The sequence below is a fragment of the Rhinatrema bivittatum genome, chromosome 5 (assembly GCF_901001135.1).
Source record: "Rhinatrema bivittatum chromosome 5, aRhiBiv1.1, whole genome shotgun sequence".
Taxonomy (NCBI): Eukaryota; Metazoa; Chordata; class Amphibia; order Gymnophiona; family Rhinatrematidae; genus Rhinatrema; species Rhinatrema bivittatum.
The window spans coordinates 250,788,412-250,804,961 of NC_042619.1; the positions used below are offsets into that span (position 1 = coordinate 250,788,412).

Sequence of the window (16,550 nt, forward strand, 5' to 3'; positions counted from 1 at the left end):
ATAAGAAGCTTGCTGGGCAGACTGGATTGACCATTTGCTCTTTTTCTGTCATCATAACTATGTTACTATATATGTTACTCCATTGCCTCAGGTATAAACTTAGGTTGTGCACCCTCTAGGGTCAGGAAAATGTCCCCTGGACTGGATGGTATGCACCCCAGGGTTCTAAAAGAATTCAAAACTGAAATTTCAGAACTATTACAATTAATTTGTAACTTATCATTAAAATCATCCATTGTATCTAAAGACTAGAAGGTGGGCAATGAAACCACAATATTTGAAAAGGGCTCCAGGGGCGATCCAGGTAACTATAGACCAGTGAGCCTGGGAAAAAATGTGGAAACTGTTATAAAGAATAAAGTCACAAAACATTTAGGAAGACATGGTTTGATGGGACACAGCCAACATGGATTTACTCAAGGATAGTCTTGCCTCTCAAATCTGCTTCACTTTTTTGAAGGGGTTAATAAACATGTGGATAAAGGTGAACCGGTAGATGTAGTGTATTTGGATTTTCAGAAGGCGTTCGACAAAGTCCCGCAATAGAGGCTTCTAAGAAAACTAAAAAGTCATGGGATAGGAGGCGATGTCCTTTTGTGGATTACAAACTGGTTAAAAGACAGGAAAAAGAGAGTAGGATTAAATGGTCACTTTTCTCATTGGAAAAGGGTAAACAGTGGAGTGCCTCAGGGATCTGTACTTGGACCGGTGCTTTTTAATATATTTATAAATGTTCTGGAAAGGGGTACAATGAATGAGGTGATCAAATCTATGGATGACACTAAATTTTGCAGAGTAGTTAAATCTCAAGCGGATTGTGATGAATTGCAGGAGGACCTTGTGAGACTGGAAGATGGCAGATGAAATTTAAATGTGGACAAGTGCAAGGTGATGCATATAGGGAAAAATAATCCTTGATGTAGTTACACAATGTTAGGTTCTATCTTAGGAGTTTCCACCCAGGAAAGAGATCTAGGTGTCATAGTGGATAATACATTGAAATTGTCAGCCCAGTGTGCTGTGTCAATCAAAAAAGCAAACAGAAGGTTAGGAATTATTAGGAAGGGAATGGCAAATAAAACAGTGGATGTCATAATGCCTCTGTATTGCTCCATGGTGAGACCGCACCTTGAATACTGTGTGCAATTCTGGTTTCCACATCTCAAAAAATATATATATAGTTGCACTGGAGAAAGTATTGAGAAGGGCAACTAAATGATAAAACACATGGAACGGCTTCCCTATGAAGAAAGGCTAAAGAGGTTAGGGCTGTTTTGTTTGGAGAAGAGACGACTGAGGGTAGATATGATGGAGGTCTACAAAATCATGAAGGGACTTGAACAGGTTAATGTAAATTGGTTATATACTCTCTCAGATAATAGAAGAACTAGGGGGCACTCCATGAAGTTAACAAGTAGCTCATTCAAAACAAATCAAAGATAATTATTTTTCACTCAGTGCATAGTTAAGTTCTGGAATTCATTGCCAGAGGATGTGGTTATGGCAGTTCATGTAACTAGGTTTAAAAAATGGTTTGGAGAAGATCCTAGAGGAAAAATCCATAAACTGCTATTAATCAATAAAGAATAGTAGCTTGAGATCTATTTAATGTTTGGGTACTTGCCAGGTACTTGTGACTTGGATTGGCCACTGTTTGAAACAGACTGCTGGGTTTGATGGACCCTTGATCTGACCCAGTATGGCATGTTCTTACGTTCTTATGTAGTGTATCTGAATGTGACTTGCCTTGTGCTACTAATGAAAAGGCTTGAGTTAAATATAAAATATCTTAATATGTACCTCTGCAAGACAGGGCTGGTGGGCATCCTGCCACAGGCCAGAAATTAAATCTGACCAGAGAGAATGACAAATAGAGACCATCACCAAAACCTGAGACATGTCGCTAATACTGTACATTCTGTAACTCTACTTGACTTATTATTTTGTAATTTCTTCCTTTTCTTTTCTTTACTCTTATTTTAATCATTTTATATATCACTTTGCCAATGCATGTAAAATTGCCATGGCAATAAAGTTATCTGAATGGGACTGCCCCTCTGGAAGGCAGAGCTTATGGGAGCCAGCAACCTCCCTGCAGACTGCCCCCTCTCTATTTTTTATTCCCTTTTATTTTAACCACTGTGAAAGGCGCTACTTAGCCGAATAAGTTGGAAATTAGCCAGATAAGCGTGAGCTAATCATATGCCCACGTATTTATATTTCCAATTTTACAAGGAAACATGGGTAGATTTTTATCACGCTAATCTGACACTTTACTCCCCGTGTACATGTAAGCCAGGAGATTTTATAACAAGCATGTGGCAATGAAATAACCAGTTTTACTATTTAGTCTACCAGATCACCCAATCCGTCTGCAGCTGGTGAAGCCCCTCCCGGCTCTTCATCCTATAGTCCCCCCATTGCACCCACTTTAACAGTGTTTGTGATCACATACACCAGATACTGAGCAGACGTAAGTACACGCAAGTAAAAGACACACACGCGCACACGTCCCTCTGGCAGCTTTTAAAATAGCAGCTTAGGCGGGTAAATGTTGGCCCGGCCCCAGAACGCCCCCGGCACTCCCCTCTCTTACGCGCAGGCCCTGGTTTTACGAGCGGAAGTTGCGGTTTTGAAAAGAGCATGTATTCACGTCTGCCATCTTTTGCGCGCACTTGCTCATTTTTACGTGTGCAGCATTTGAAAATCCACATGTGAATGCGGACGAGCTGGCCTGCCGATTGGAGCAGGGAAGTCGGGGTCCGAATCCTCCGGACAGTCCTTGGGTTCCTGGACCGGCCGCTTCCCCTCCCATCGCCTCAGGTACAAACTGAAAGCCCTCCAGGGACAGGGAAATACCTTGAGCCACCCGAATGTAATCTGCTTTGAAGTGGCTGACCAGAATATAAATTCAAGCATAAAAAGGTAGGATTTTAAAGGCCTTGCATGCGCAAAAAAAATGGAGCGGGAGCTAAGCGAATTTTAAATGGCCGGGAAGGGCGCGCGACCATTGAAGGGCGCGTGCCCAGAAAAAGTAGGAAGCACGGCACGTTGCTACCATGGTAAGGGGGCACTTTGACTGGGGGTGAGTTTTCGGGAGGTGGGTTGGGGTTGGTGGGGGTGTTACAGACACATTCAGTGCTATCCACTGTACAATTTACATCTTTGAAGATTTTTTTGACCCTATAAGTGATGAAAAGGAGTTGATTTGTACAATGCAGCTAGCAGAGACTGCAGTGTACAAAATCAGCTCCTCGTTTTAGAATTTTCATCGCTTATAAGGTCAAAAAACTCTTTACTGAAGGTGTTGAACTGCATGAAGAAACTGTTGGGGAGGGGGGGTGTGTGTGGTCCCATCGCTTCCTGAAGTGGCATTATTTGAAAAAGATCTCTCAAAAGGTTTCATGAAAGAGGAGGAGGACGTTCATTATCCTCGCAAAGCGTTTACATCAGGGGAAACATCTATTTTGCTGGTATGGCCTGATGAAATACCAGCACCTCACTGGCAGCGGAGGAATTCTTTGCACGACGACAGGACGACTGTGGAATCTCTGGCTCTGTCAAATAAAACTCATTTTACTCAGAAGAAAAGATTCCCATGAATCCGGGAGAAATCCATTTTTTCAGGTTGTCTTCTCCAGCTAGAGGTGTGATTCTAAACACTTTATAGGGCTTTCAGTAGAGAAATGGAATATAAACGATCCAGTTTGCCCTTCCTGTGCTCTTCTAGTTGGGGTGCAGGGGTAGGGGATGGAGGAGTTTGCCTCTCTCTTTTTTTTCCCCTCTGGTATCTATTAATGTAAAGGGGGAGGGACACAATGAAAGCAGAAGATGCCATAACTGATGGGAAAAGTTTGTCACTCACTGGAAAGGCTTAAATTGTATTTCTATTACTGTTTTGTTTCTTGTGGATTTCAAATAAATGGATTTGAACTAAAATAATAAGTGGGATGGAACAAACGTTGTTTTACTCTTTCAGAAAGTACAAAGACCAGGGGACACTCAATGAAGTTACTGGGTGATACATTAAAAAATAATAAGAGAGAAATTGTTTTCACTCGATGCATAATTAAGCTCTGGAATTTTTTTGCCAGAGGATGTGGTGAAAGCTGTTAGTGTAGCTGCGTTTCAAAATGGTTTGGACAAGTGGCAGGAAGAAAAGTCCATAAACCATTGTTAAGGTGGAGTTGCAGAAAAATCCACTGCCTAATCTTGGGATGAGGAGCTTAGAATCTCTCTACCCTTTGGGAGCCTGTTGGAAACAGGATACTGGGCTTGATGGATCTTTGGTCCGACCCAGGACGGCAATTTCTTATGTTCTTATGATCTGAATATGTACACCCTGGAAGAGGATGAGGTGCAGGGGGAGATATGATTCTGACCTTCAGATACCTGAAAGGTTTTAATGATGCATGGATTTGGAACCTTTTCTTTTGGAAAAGAAACTGTAGAACCTAGGGGTCTTAAAATGAAACTCCAGGGGGGACGACTCCGAACGAACATTAGGAAGTATTCCTTCATGGAGAGGGTGATGGGTGCCTGGAATGCCCTTCTGGAAAAGGTGGTGAGGACAAAACCAGTAAATAAGTTCAAAAGAGCTTGGAATAAACCCTACAGATCCTTAAAGGCTATAGGTTGGAAAGGAAGGAAAGGGTGTATATGGGTAACCTGCATGCAGCGGCAGTTACCACCCTTAATGGAAGGCTTTCTACTTTGACGGCAGGGGGGAAAGGGGAACTGGATTCAGACTACAGGCAACCTTACGGCCCAGGATACTGATACGCAGACATTAGGGAAAAAGCGCAGGGCTGCTTCTATGGCCAAGGCCAAAAGCAAAGCACGTTCAAGCAGCAGCATTGTATGAATTATCAGGAAGGCTGCTCGCCCAGTAAAAATGTTGTGAGCAGTAAATTTGTTATGGGTTTGACAGTTGCTTGGTTTTGATTGTAAATATTACTGCCCTTAACATAAGGCTTGGGGGTAATTGGCATGGAGTGGCATTTACTACCATTAACAGAGAAACATGGAACAGCAGTTACTACCATAAGAAACGTGCTGGCCAGACTGGATGGAGCATTTGGTCTTTTTCTGCCGCCATTACTATGTTACTTTGTTTTCTCCGACCTCTTCTTCTTCCCCTCCCCTACCTATCTCTTCAAATGACTGCTGGAACTGCCTGAGCTGAGATTCTTCCAGTGCTAGCAAGCAGCACAGCTTCAGTTTGGATCTTGGTATTTTAACTGTTGGTAAGTGAATTTTGCACTGTGGGTCCCAAGGAAGATGGGATACTGAGATAGAAGACAGTGGAAGACACAACCAATGGGGACCCACCAAAATGTACTGTATTCTACCGTCATGGAAAAGCTAATGTGCAGTTACATAATATATTCTGATTGTTTGTTTCAAGAAACATTCACAGCATTCAAAGTGCCCTGCCTCATCACACAGTGCTGCACTGTGTCTCCTGGGCAGTGCAGAGCCTCAGTGGCCTTGTAAAAGAATGATACTGTTTAATGTTAGTTGTTTAAGGAATTACTTATTTTGTGAGCCAGCAGGGCTTGCTGCTGTTGAAAGATCTGGCAACCCGAATAAAAGCTATGCTGTGACCGTCTGCCTTCCAGCACAGGGACATTCAGTACCGCAGCTCTCTGGGGCTGTAAGAAAGGCAGACTTCAGTGGGGGTGTGTGTGAAAAAAATATAAAGCAATAAATAACCCAAATGCTAGATTCTATCCCAGTATCCTGCACAGCACCAAACACAGTGACAACAAAGAACACAACTCTGGCCGGCAGCAGGAGCCCAGGCAGAGCCTCACAACTCCCTCTTGTGTCAGAAGTCCGGGCACGGCGGAGCCAGAAAACATTTCAGAGCTTGTGGGTGTGCATTCACAGGAATGCCCTCTGACAGGAGTTAATATTATCTGTAAGAACGAGCTCCTCCTCCTTCCTCTGGGTAAGTAATCTCTCTTTGGCACTCTATGAGCTCGGGGAGGTCCAAGTGCAGATTCCTGGCTGCCAGACTCCTCATGCATGAAACCCAACAGGACCCTCCCAAGTCCCATGTCACTACTGGCAAGCTTACTAAAGTCATTAATTACTGCGTGCAAAAACCGATAAGCACTTGGAGAGCTGCTGTTTTACCTTCTGACTCCTAGACCTGTCCTGGCACAAACGTGTAGCCCCATACTCCAGAGCAGGATTTGCCCTGTCACTGCTGCAGGCAGAATGGGTTCTCGCTTAAAATAAGATGCCTGTGCTAGCAGGAACGTGCCTGTACTTGTGGGAGGGTCTCTGCCTGCGTCCCCTGAAAACATTTTGATATCAGCCCCTGGGGGGATCCCTGCACACCCTGGAAAGATTTGGGAAGCAGCATTTGCAGGATCCCTGTACCTCCGAAAGGGTGTTTTAGGCCCACATGGGGCGGAAGGGGTTTTCTGCGTTTACTGGGAAGATTTTAGGAGCAGCCCTGGGAAGATCTCTGTGCCCACTGGAAAGGTTTCTCTAGCCGCTGGAGGGGTATCTGTGCCCCCCCTGGAAAGGTTTTGGAAACAGCCCTTGGAAGGTCCTTGCACCCACTGGCAGGATTTGTCTCTGGGATGGGGGAGGGGGGCTGCACGAATGCGCCCCCTGGAATTTGTTTTTCTAACTCACTGATCTTGAAGCAATTGGCATCCCTGATTCATCCACTGGTCCAATCCCGTCATATTTTATCCATCGTTTCTCCTTCCTCCTGTTGGCGTTCTCCCTAGCCGGGCCTGTTGTCCACATCTCATCACTGGAGTCTGCTGGAGGGGGCTCCTCCCTGCTGTTCTCTGCAGGGCCTATTGCTGGTCCTGCTAGAAACAGAACAGATGAAAACTGCAAGGCTGCTGGAAATGCTCGTGTCTGGAAGAAGTGCTGTTCATAAACTGAAAGAGACACACAGACAACATGAAGGGCTCAAACAGGCCAATGCAATATCATGCGCGTAAAAAACATGCATCCAAAGCGGATGCATGTCTTATGAACGCGCAAACATCCACCTCTCCTGGGCACTCTATGCAGATAATCTGCTCCCCTAAAAAGGACACACAATGGATAATTTGTGCGTCCCTGGTGCTCTGCATCGAGTACCCAGGAAAAGTGGTTGTGCATCCACAACGGCCTGGCCACAGCTCCCTCCCCACCCCCTAGCAGGGCTGTTCCTGATTGGTCCTTTTCACTAACAAGTGTCAGTGAAAAGACCGACCCCTTTCAAGACAGCCTTCTGAAAGGGGATTGGTCCTTTCACTGACATGTGACAGTGAAAGGACCAATCGGCAGTAAGCGAAGTAGTGAATAAATTAATATTAAGTGCCCTGTGTGTGCAGGTTACCAAAACAGACGCTCAATTTATGAGCATCCGTTTTATCCTGTAGCAGCTAATTTACTAATATATACTGTAGAGATCAATCTCCCAGGTATTACTTAATTACACACAACCTTTCACCTGGTAAAAGTTACTTTCAAACAAATATTGTTGCTGATCAGCGTCAGGCGGAGGCTCTTTGAGCACCGAGGAAGGAAGAACAGTGGTTGACTTTGCAAGATAGCATTTGGGAAAATAAAAAAAAGAAAAACAATTCCTGAAGAAGGCATTTTTGCTGAAACTTGTACAAGTCGGATATCGTAACCATTTACCATCTTGGACTTTCTAAACGCAAGCTAAGTAACAATTTAAAAATTAAGCAGTAAGAGCAATAGATTACATTATACCGACGGTGATAACGACCAGGAGGCATGTGTGCACACAAACAAAAATATTTATAAAAAAGAAAAACAAACAAGATATACAGAGCAAATTTTATTGTCAAATTCTAAAGGTTTTTTTTAAAACGTTTGATTAAAAAACAGAGGTTGAAGGGTAAATTAATGATTAAAACAAAAGAGGCAACATGGAGAGTGCCTAATAAAAATATATGAAACCACCACCCATCCTCATAACAAATTTATTAGTAAATAATATAACATTGAGTATAGCAACAATATTTGTTTGAAAGGAACATTTAGCAGCTAATTTACTGGCACAATATGCATACACAAAATACACTGCTCGGAGCGTGTATATCGTGCGCCCCCAAATTTTTTTCTTTATGTCAAGACTTATTTTTGTATGGTGCTGCTTTCTGTGGTTCCTCCTACTTAGTATTGTCATGATAGAACCACAGAAAAGTAGTTTTTTTTGTTTTTAAGTTAAGTCCTTGACGCATGGGAAGCTTTTATGTCTGCTCCGGAAAGGCATAAAACTTGAGGGGTTGAAAGGTGTGCCTCAGGCGCACGGAGATTTTTTGCATCGCAGGGTAATAGCTAATAGCCTCATCTATATGGATTTTACATTTGATGAGCGCTATTAGATACGCGCTGATCCCCTTATTGCACTGGGGGTTATGGACACACCTCCAAAACGCGTGCCTAAGCACTCGTTAACTGTGCACTAGGCTCAGCGCACGATATTGCATCAGCCTGAAAGTCTGATATCAGAGATAGAAAATTCAGCGGTCCCGTAATACAAGTCACAATTGCCTGATGAGAGCGCGCTCCTGTCCCTGAGGGTCCCCACTAGTGAGTGCTCTCTCCGGGAGTCCTGTGAGTGTTCCTGGCCTCAGAGGCTCTGGGAGAGAGAGTACGCCCAGCTACAAGTGTTGAATGGGAGTGTTCCTGGCTCTGAGAGTTTCAGTCTCCAGGAGCTGTAGAAGAGTGCCCCTGACCCCATCCTTTCCATAGCTGTCCACAGTATGCTGATTCAGGGTAGAGATGTGTTTCATGCTCTAATTACCTTCATTCCTGTGCTGAGCACTTTCTCTTTCCATTCCTTTCTTAGGAAGATCAAAAAAGTCCAAGATCAATGTATTAGAGCCTCCATCACGGATCACTGGGACCTTCAGACAGGGGCAAAACAATGGTTATACAGGAGCCCTGGTAATGGAACACAGTCATGCTTGGTGTTGGGGTGCAGGACTCCTGGCTCTTGGAGTAATGTGTGAAACCGGGCTCTTGGAGTAATGTGTGAAACCGGGGCACAAGAATACTTCGAGAACAATTTTCAAAACCATTTACTTGGGTAAATACAGATATACCTGTAAAACCTCTTGGTGTTTGGGTACTTGCCAGATTCTTATGGCCTGGTTTGGCCACTATTTGAAACAGGATGCTGGGCTTGATGGACCCTTGGTCTGACCCAGTAGGGCATTTTCTTATGTTCTTATAAACTAGCTTATAGAAAAGAATACAAATGTGGTTATTTTTAGGTGGATAATGGTTGGGTGGAGAATAGGGCCAGAGGAAATAAGGCTGGTTGCATTAGGTTTAGGGTGTTGTGCTCGCAAACGAAAGGTGGGTGTTGGAATTTTTTTTTATTTATCTTTTTATTTTAAAGATTTTTATGTTAATAATTATTATTTGAATATGTGTTTTGATTATCTTGTTGTGCACAGTTATGGGCAGGTCTTGTATCTGGGATTGCGATCCATAAGTAATAAATGGCTAAAGGAATGATGATCCTTGTACAGCATGTGTACTGTTAGCCACGTGTAGGGAAGGCATTCCTGGGGCAGCTTCTGGGTGGGATCAGAAAGTCACACGCAGATGGCAGCTTCTAATCTACACATGCTTTTCTTCCACAGAAAATCTACTCACACAAAAAGCAGGTGCCAAAGCCCGCAGGTGCTTCCAAGGAAAAGCTTGCACATATCTTCCCTTTGAAACTTGGCAAAAAGTCCCAGGCTAAAAATTAACCAAGGACTTTACCCTAATGTGGATCTGAAAATTGTCACCTATATGATAAATATTGGGATAAAGGAGTAGCAGACACAAGACATGGGGGCCCAATCTCTTACCTTACAGGGGAATTTTAAAAGGGTAACCCATGCGCCCATTAACGCAAGTAGTGGGCACGCGAATAAAGATACACTCAGTTTTATACTGTGCGAGCAAGTACACGCACATCATTTCAAATATCCCTATCGCACGTATGGGTGGAGCCTGTACCCGGGGGGAGGGAGAGAGAGAGAGACACTTTATCTCCCACTATAAGAGGGGCACTTTCAACTCAGGGTGGGTTTTGGGGTGGGCAGTGTTACAAAGGTCTACCCCCCCCCCCAAACCCACCCTGAGTTGAAAGTGCCCCTTTTACAGTGGGAGATATATAGAGAGTGTCAGATTCTCTCTCTCCCTCTGGCCCAAAATCTCCAGACTTACACCTCATCGGGACCAGTAGTAAAGTTACGCAGGTAACATGGCTGGCCCTACCCTTCCTGGTTTCTAAAAGGCACATATACGCATGTTTGGGGCCGTTTTTGCATGAGCAACACTTTTAAAATCTACCTGTTAGTCTCTTGACCTCTATGCGAGACTGGTATACCCCTCTCCGAGCACTCCGCGTCTCACAGGCTACCTTACTCAATGTCTCAACTGGGAAGGTGGTCAAAAGAATTAGACTGGGAAGCAGGATGTTACACCCTCTTTGTGGACTGAATTGGCTTGGGATACTAAGTCAGAAACAGATTTTTTAGCCTTTTGAACAAAAGCTAAAATCCTAGTTTTTCCCATTTGCATGACGAGATGGTAAGATGTTGCTGATGATACTTTCTCTAGTGATACTTTGTTTCTTTATCAGACTATTGATTTTTATGTTTGTAACCTGTTTATTTGTATTGTAGGGCTGAAGGATTTTATGCAGTACACTGCCTTGGAAATACAATTTTCTTGACCAGGAAGGAGGTTTAGAAATAATTTTAAATAAACGTTGGGATGCAGAATGTAAATGCATCATACAGACTACGGCACAAACAGAGAGAGATATTGAAGTTCTGCTCACCTTTGCCATAGCAGAATGTGCTGGGATTAGGGAGGCATCCTGTGCTCTTGTGGTCTGAGTTACAGCTGCTTGGACTCTGGGAGAAGTGGCTCCTTTCTGGAGGTGAGATGGGATGAAATCGTCTAAAGTAAGTCCCAGGCCCAACCCAAGATCCAACTGGTGGTGGTGGTTGTAGTCTTCCATGCGAGCAGGTGGCAACTCAAGGAGTGAGAAACATTTTCCAAGGGATGCAAGCTTACTTTTTCCAATGAAGCCAGACACAGCTGTTTGGAAGATTTCCTATAAACAGATTAAAGTGAGTAGCTAGAACCCATCCTTCATATCAAGAACTCTAGCAAAGAGGTCACAGAAGCTTGAAAAGGTCATTCAGCCATACCTCCTAACTTCCAGGTCTGACTCCTATCATCAACCCCAACCTGAAGCCATTTCCAAGTTCCTATATCTATCCCTAATACCAAACTCCTAATATCTACCCTATTTACCATCTATAATCCCATACTCATCCCAACCTTTATATCTGCTTGCTCCATCCCTAATCCCAGTCCTCCATCTCTCAGCAGCTAACTGCATCACCTACGCTAAATGTAGAATACTTACCCTAACTCCTACACTGTCCTGCTAACTTCTACCCCTTATATCAAGCTCTTGCTCTTATACCTAAGAATCAAGACCAAAATGTGCTCTAACCACTATCTCCTACAACTAACCCTCAATCATAGTCCTTGCTCCTATCTACTAATGATTATCAGGCGTGCTTGATGGACAGAGTTCAGTCAAAGATGCAATCCAATGGGCTTACAAAAGACACTTTTATAATGTCAGGCCCATGAGTTCAGGTAAAAAGCACTGATCACAAACAGAGCAATTTAATTAGCTAAAGCCCATGAAGGTTGCATAAATGCAACAATGTATTTCATCCCATTTTGTTTTCAAGCAGCTGTGTGACAACTACAGTACATGATGTGCAAGGGTTTTGCAGAAGGAAGGAGGGCTATCCTTAGGAGGATGGGGCAAATAGGGTTTCCACCCTGAGCCCTGCACAGCCATAAAAGCCCCATCCCCAACACTATAATTTCAGCATTCCAGCTCCCCGTTGTGGTTGGTCCGCTCTGGATACCGCACCCTCCTAAGGTCAGCCCTGGAGAGAAGGCTCAGGGTAAGTGTTGACATTAGGACTAGGGAAAGGGAAGGTTTAGGATCGGGGAGAGGGAAGGCTTAGGGTTAGGGTACAGGATAGGGAGAGGGACTGAGCTAGGGCTAGGGTTCTTGTTTGGGACAGGATCAGAGAAGTTTTAAAGACAAGGAATGGAAAATCTTTAGAGTTGGAATTAGGGCCAGGGAAAGCAAAGGGGTAGGGTAAAGGTTAGGGCTAGGGAAAGTGAAGTCTTAGGGTCCAGGGGTTAGGATTAGGCTGAGGTGGAAGAACATTTATTGTTTCTTTCAACAAAGTAAGAGGAGGACAATAATAGAGAAAATGACTCTGCTGCCATTCTCTCTGAGGGAGATTTTCAAAAGCCATTTACCAGGGTAAATAGGATGTGGGAAAATCTCCCACCCACTGCCCGGGTAAGAGCCTGTGCTGGGATCAACAGCTAATGCACTTTTACCCTTGGGAAAAGTAGCTGGACTCAGAGGTGGGGTTAAATTATGGGAGGCAACAGTACGTGCAGTTTGCATTTTTTTAAACTTATGGACATTGTTTTTCAGGGAGAAATCAGGCGCAGATCTCTAAGGGTACTTTTCCCTAGGCGGTTTTCAAAAGGAAAGAATGCACATACTTCACCTTTCAGAATCCGTGCAAAGTCCGCAAGTAAAAAGCACCCACGAACTTTGCAACTACCTGTGCAGTTTTGAAAATTGCCTCCTGTGTGACTTGGCCAAATTTCTCTCCCAAGAAGAAAACCATGTGTGACAGACCGACAGTCTGAAGCTGTACCCCATTGTAACCCTGTTCCCTGGAAACTGTTGCCTTCCAGACTTTAGGGAGAGATATCACAATCCTATCCACTGAGGGGTAGCGTGTGACCAAGACATCATCAGCACATACACTAGGCCCTGCAGCGGGAGCAGGATTGCAACATATCCACATGAAATGCTGGCTCAGCCTGGAGAGAACCTTGCTAGGTCCTAGGCTGACGCATCACTGATCTGCTCTGTGAGCCTTTTCCCACACGTCTATCTCCCAAACAGATACTTATTTCCATAACACTCCCTTTTCCTGGACTGCTGTGAGGAGGAAGTTCCAGGGGTTTGATTTTGTTATTCCCTTTATTTTGCTTTCCAAATCCCCTAGCCCGGGGTGAGCCAGCTGGGGTGCTTGAATAGTCCTGGAGTGGGGCACATTGGCTGCCCAGTCAGGGAAGAGAAAAATTGAATTTCAGTGCCATGGAGGTACTACAAGCTCGGGGGGGGGGGGGGGGATCTGCCAGAGCTTCAGGCTATCGTTGTAAGCATGCCATGGCTTTAACCATGCATCTCTTTTAGTGGGCCAAGGAGAAGAGCTGCTTTTGCTGTGGCGGGAGAGCTGCTTACTCTGCAGAAGAACTGGACATGGGAGCAACCGCTGTGGTGCTCTAATACACCCCAGGAAGAGCTGCCACTCTCAGGTACATAAGAAAATAAGAACATGCCCTACTGGGTCAGACCAAGGGTCCATCAAGCCCAGGATCCTGTCTCCAACAGTGGCCAATCCAGGCCATAAGAACCTGGCAAGTACCCAAAACCTAAGTCTATCCCATGTTACTGTTGCTAGTAATTGCAGTGGCTATTTTCTAAGTCAATTAACAGCAGGTAATGGACTTCTCCTCCAAGAACTTATCCAATCCTTTTTTAAACACAGCTACACTAATTGCACTAACCACATCCTCTGCCAACAAATTCCAGAGTTTAATTGTGCATTGAGTGAAAAAGAATTTTCTCCAATTAGTTTTAAATGTGCTACTTGCTAACTTCATGGAGTACCCCCTAGTCTTTCTATTATCCGAAAGAGTAAATAACCGATTCACATTTACTCGTTCTAGACCTCTCATGATTTTAAACACCTCTATCATATCCCCCCTCAGCCGTCTCTTCTCCAAGCTGAAAAGTCCTAACCTCTTTAGTCTTTCCTCATAGGGGAGCTTTTCCATTCCCTTTATCAAATTATATCTTTTTTGAGATGCGGCGACCAGAATTGTACACAGTATTCAAGGTGCGGTCTCACCATGGAGCGATACAGAGGCATTATGACATTTTCCATTTTATTAACCATTCCCTTTCTAATAATTCCCAACATTCTGTTTGCTTTTTTGACTGCCGCAGCACACTGAGCCGAGGATTTCAATATGTTATCACTATGATGCCTAGATCTCTTTCTTGGATGGTAGCTCCTAATATGAAACCTAACATTGTGTAACTATAGCATGGATTATTTTTCCCTATATGCATCACCTTGCACTTATCCACATTAAATTTCATCTGCCATTTCGATGTCCAATTTTCCAATCTCACAAGGTCTTCCTGCAATTTATCACAATCTGCTTGTGATTTAACTACGCTGAACAATTTTGTATCATCTGCAAATTTGATTACCTCACTCGTCATATTTCTTTCCAGATCATTTATAAATATATTGAAAAAGAAGGGTCCCAATACAGATCCCTGAGGCACTCCACTGCCTACTCCCTTCCACTGAGAAAATTGTCCATTTAATCCTACTCTCTGTTTCCTGTCTTTTAGCCATTTTCCAATCCACGAAAGGACATCGCCACCTATCCCATGACTTTTTACTTTTCTTAGAAGCCTCTCATGAGGAACTTTGTCAAACGCCTTCTGAAAATCCAAATACACTACATCTACCAGTTTACCTTTATCTACATGTTTATTAACTCCTTCAAAAAAGTGAAGCAGATTTGTGAGGCAAGACTTGCCCTGGGTAAAGCCATGCTGACTTTGTTCCATTAAACCATGTCTTTCTATATGTTCTGTGATTTTGATGTTTAGAACACTTTCCACTATTTTTCCTGGCACTGAAGTCAGGCTAACCGGTCTGTAGTTTCCTGGATCGCCCCTGGAGCCCTTTTTAAATATTGGGGTTACATTAGCTACCCTCCAGTCTTCAGGTACAATGGGAGGGAGGGAGATTGCAGCTGTGGCCTGTCCAGAGGAAAAGAAGTGAGATAGGGGAGAAGAATTGGCAAAGAGGCCAGAGATAATGAGGAGGTGGAGGGGAGAATAAAGGCATAAAGGGTAAAAAAGTTAAAAAAACAAATAAAAAAAAACATGAGAAAATAAAAAAAGAGCAAACTAAGAAAAATACAAAAATCAAAAGAAAAATTTAAAAATTCATGAAAACGTTAAAAAAGCAAAAATGAAGTTGGGCAGCAAAGGATGGAGTATTTCTCAACTCCTAAAAATTTTGGCAGTGACTGAGGTTTATTGAAAAATTTGACAGCCTTTACTATTGTGGTGCGTGTGGCTGGTGTGTCTCAGGGTAATGTGAAGTGTAAGTCTCTCTGTTTGGTGGACTTTGGTCTGTGTGTGTGATGTGCTCTGTCTGCTTGTGTCTCTCTCAATGTCTGGATGGAGTGAATCTGCCTGTGTTTGTCCATCTGGGTATATAGTATCTATACCTCTCTCTGTGTCTGTTTGTGTTTTTCTGTCCGGGGGGTGGTATGTCTTGTGTCTCTGTGCCTGTCTGTGTTTAGGGTTTATGTCTCTCGGTGGGTGTCTGGGTTTGGGGTATCTGTCTCTCTGTTTCTGTCTGGGTGTGGGGTAACTATGTCTGTCTGTGTTTGTCTGGGTGTCTGTTTTGCTCTGTATCGGTCTGGGTATGAGCTATCCGTTTCTCTCTTTGTCTGTCTGGGTACGGAGTGTCTGCTTCTATGTGCCCGTGTATGTGTGAGCTTTCTCCTTTCAAAAACTTGAAAAGAAACAAAATAGGGGCTTTGTGCCACTAATTGGCAGTGTGGCTGCCTGGTGAATAGCCTTCACGTGTGTGTGAGAGAAGCCTGTATACACACATTTATAGTAACTCATCTAGGGGGAGCCCTAACCAATTGCATGAATGGAAGGGAGGCTGCAGCTCAAAAAATGTCCTCACCCCTGTCCTAGTGAGGAGCAAGAGAAGCAATGAGAACATTTCTCCCCTGGGGTCGGTCAAAGGTGAGTAAGGAGGTCTTCAAATAGGTTAGCAGCTGGTTTCTTTGCAAAAGCAGTGCTAATATTGGGTCCGGAGCGCATTTTATTAACAAGTTTACTAAAAAAAAAAAGTTAATTCCCAGTGCAGTAAACTAATATGCACATACCCTGGGATTAAAAAAAAGCATAAAACCTAAAAATGTGTACAAATAAAAAAGAATATTGTACATAAATCATGTTTAAAGCACTCAAACCATTAGGGATGTGCATTTGTTTAAAACAAAACTGCAAAACGCGATGAATAAGGTTAGTTCGTTTCATTTAAAAAAAAAAAGGAATCAGGCCCAGTTCTAGGCCCGAACCCAGGGCCTCACTTAGGGCACAGGATGATGCCCAAAATAGGGGCCATGGCCTATGCCCTAGGCAAGGCCGGCATCGCGTTTGGGCATAGGCCAAAGCCCAAAGCAGGGACTGCGGCCTAGGCCCAACTGCGATGATAGGAGCTCGGCCAAGGCCCCCTAAAATAAAATAATAAAAAAAAAGAACTTACCTGATCCACTGGGTTCCGTCAAAGGCCAGGTCCCGAGGCCTGGGCCTG

The 16,550-nt window shown here is 43.8% G+C and overlaps 1 protein-coding gene across 3 annotated transcripts in view; it reads right to left on the minus strand.

The window, feature by feature from the left end:
* The window catches only part of SORBS3 (sorbin and SH3 domain containing 3), a 113,650-nt gene that overhangs the window by 83,797 nt on the left and 13,303 nt on the right, over positions 1-16,550 (minus strand). The window contains exons 2-4 of one of the 3 annotated variants that reach the window (XM_029603795.1): positions 10,835-11,113; positions 8,795-8,897; positions 6,652-6,833 (exon numbers count right to left, since the gene is read on the minus strand). In XM_029603795.1, coding sequence (XP_029459655.1) covers positions 6,652-6,833; positions 8,795-8,897; positions 10,835-11,017 — 468 coding nt within the window. In that variant the 5' untranslated portion in view covers positions 11,018-11,113. Of the gene's footprint in view, positions 1-6,651; positions 6,909-8,794; positions 8,898-10,834; positions 11,114-16,550 lie in introns of all 3 variants that reach the window. The other 2 variants (XM_029603794.1, XM_029603793.1) reach the window with 2 other exon arrangements.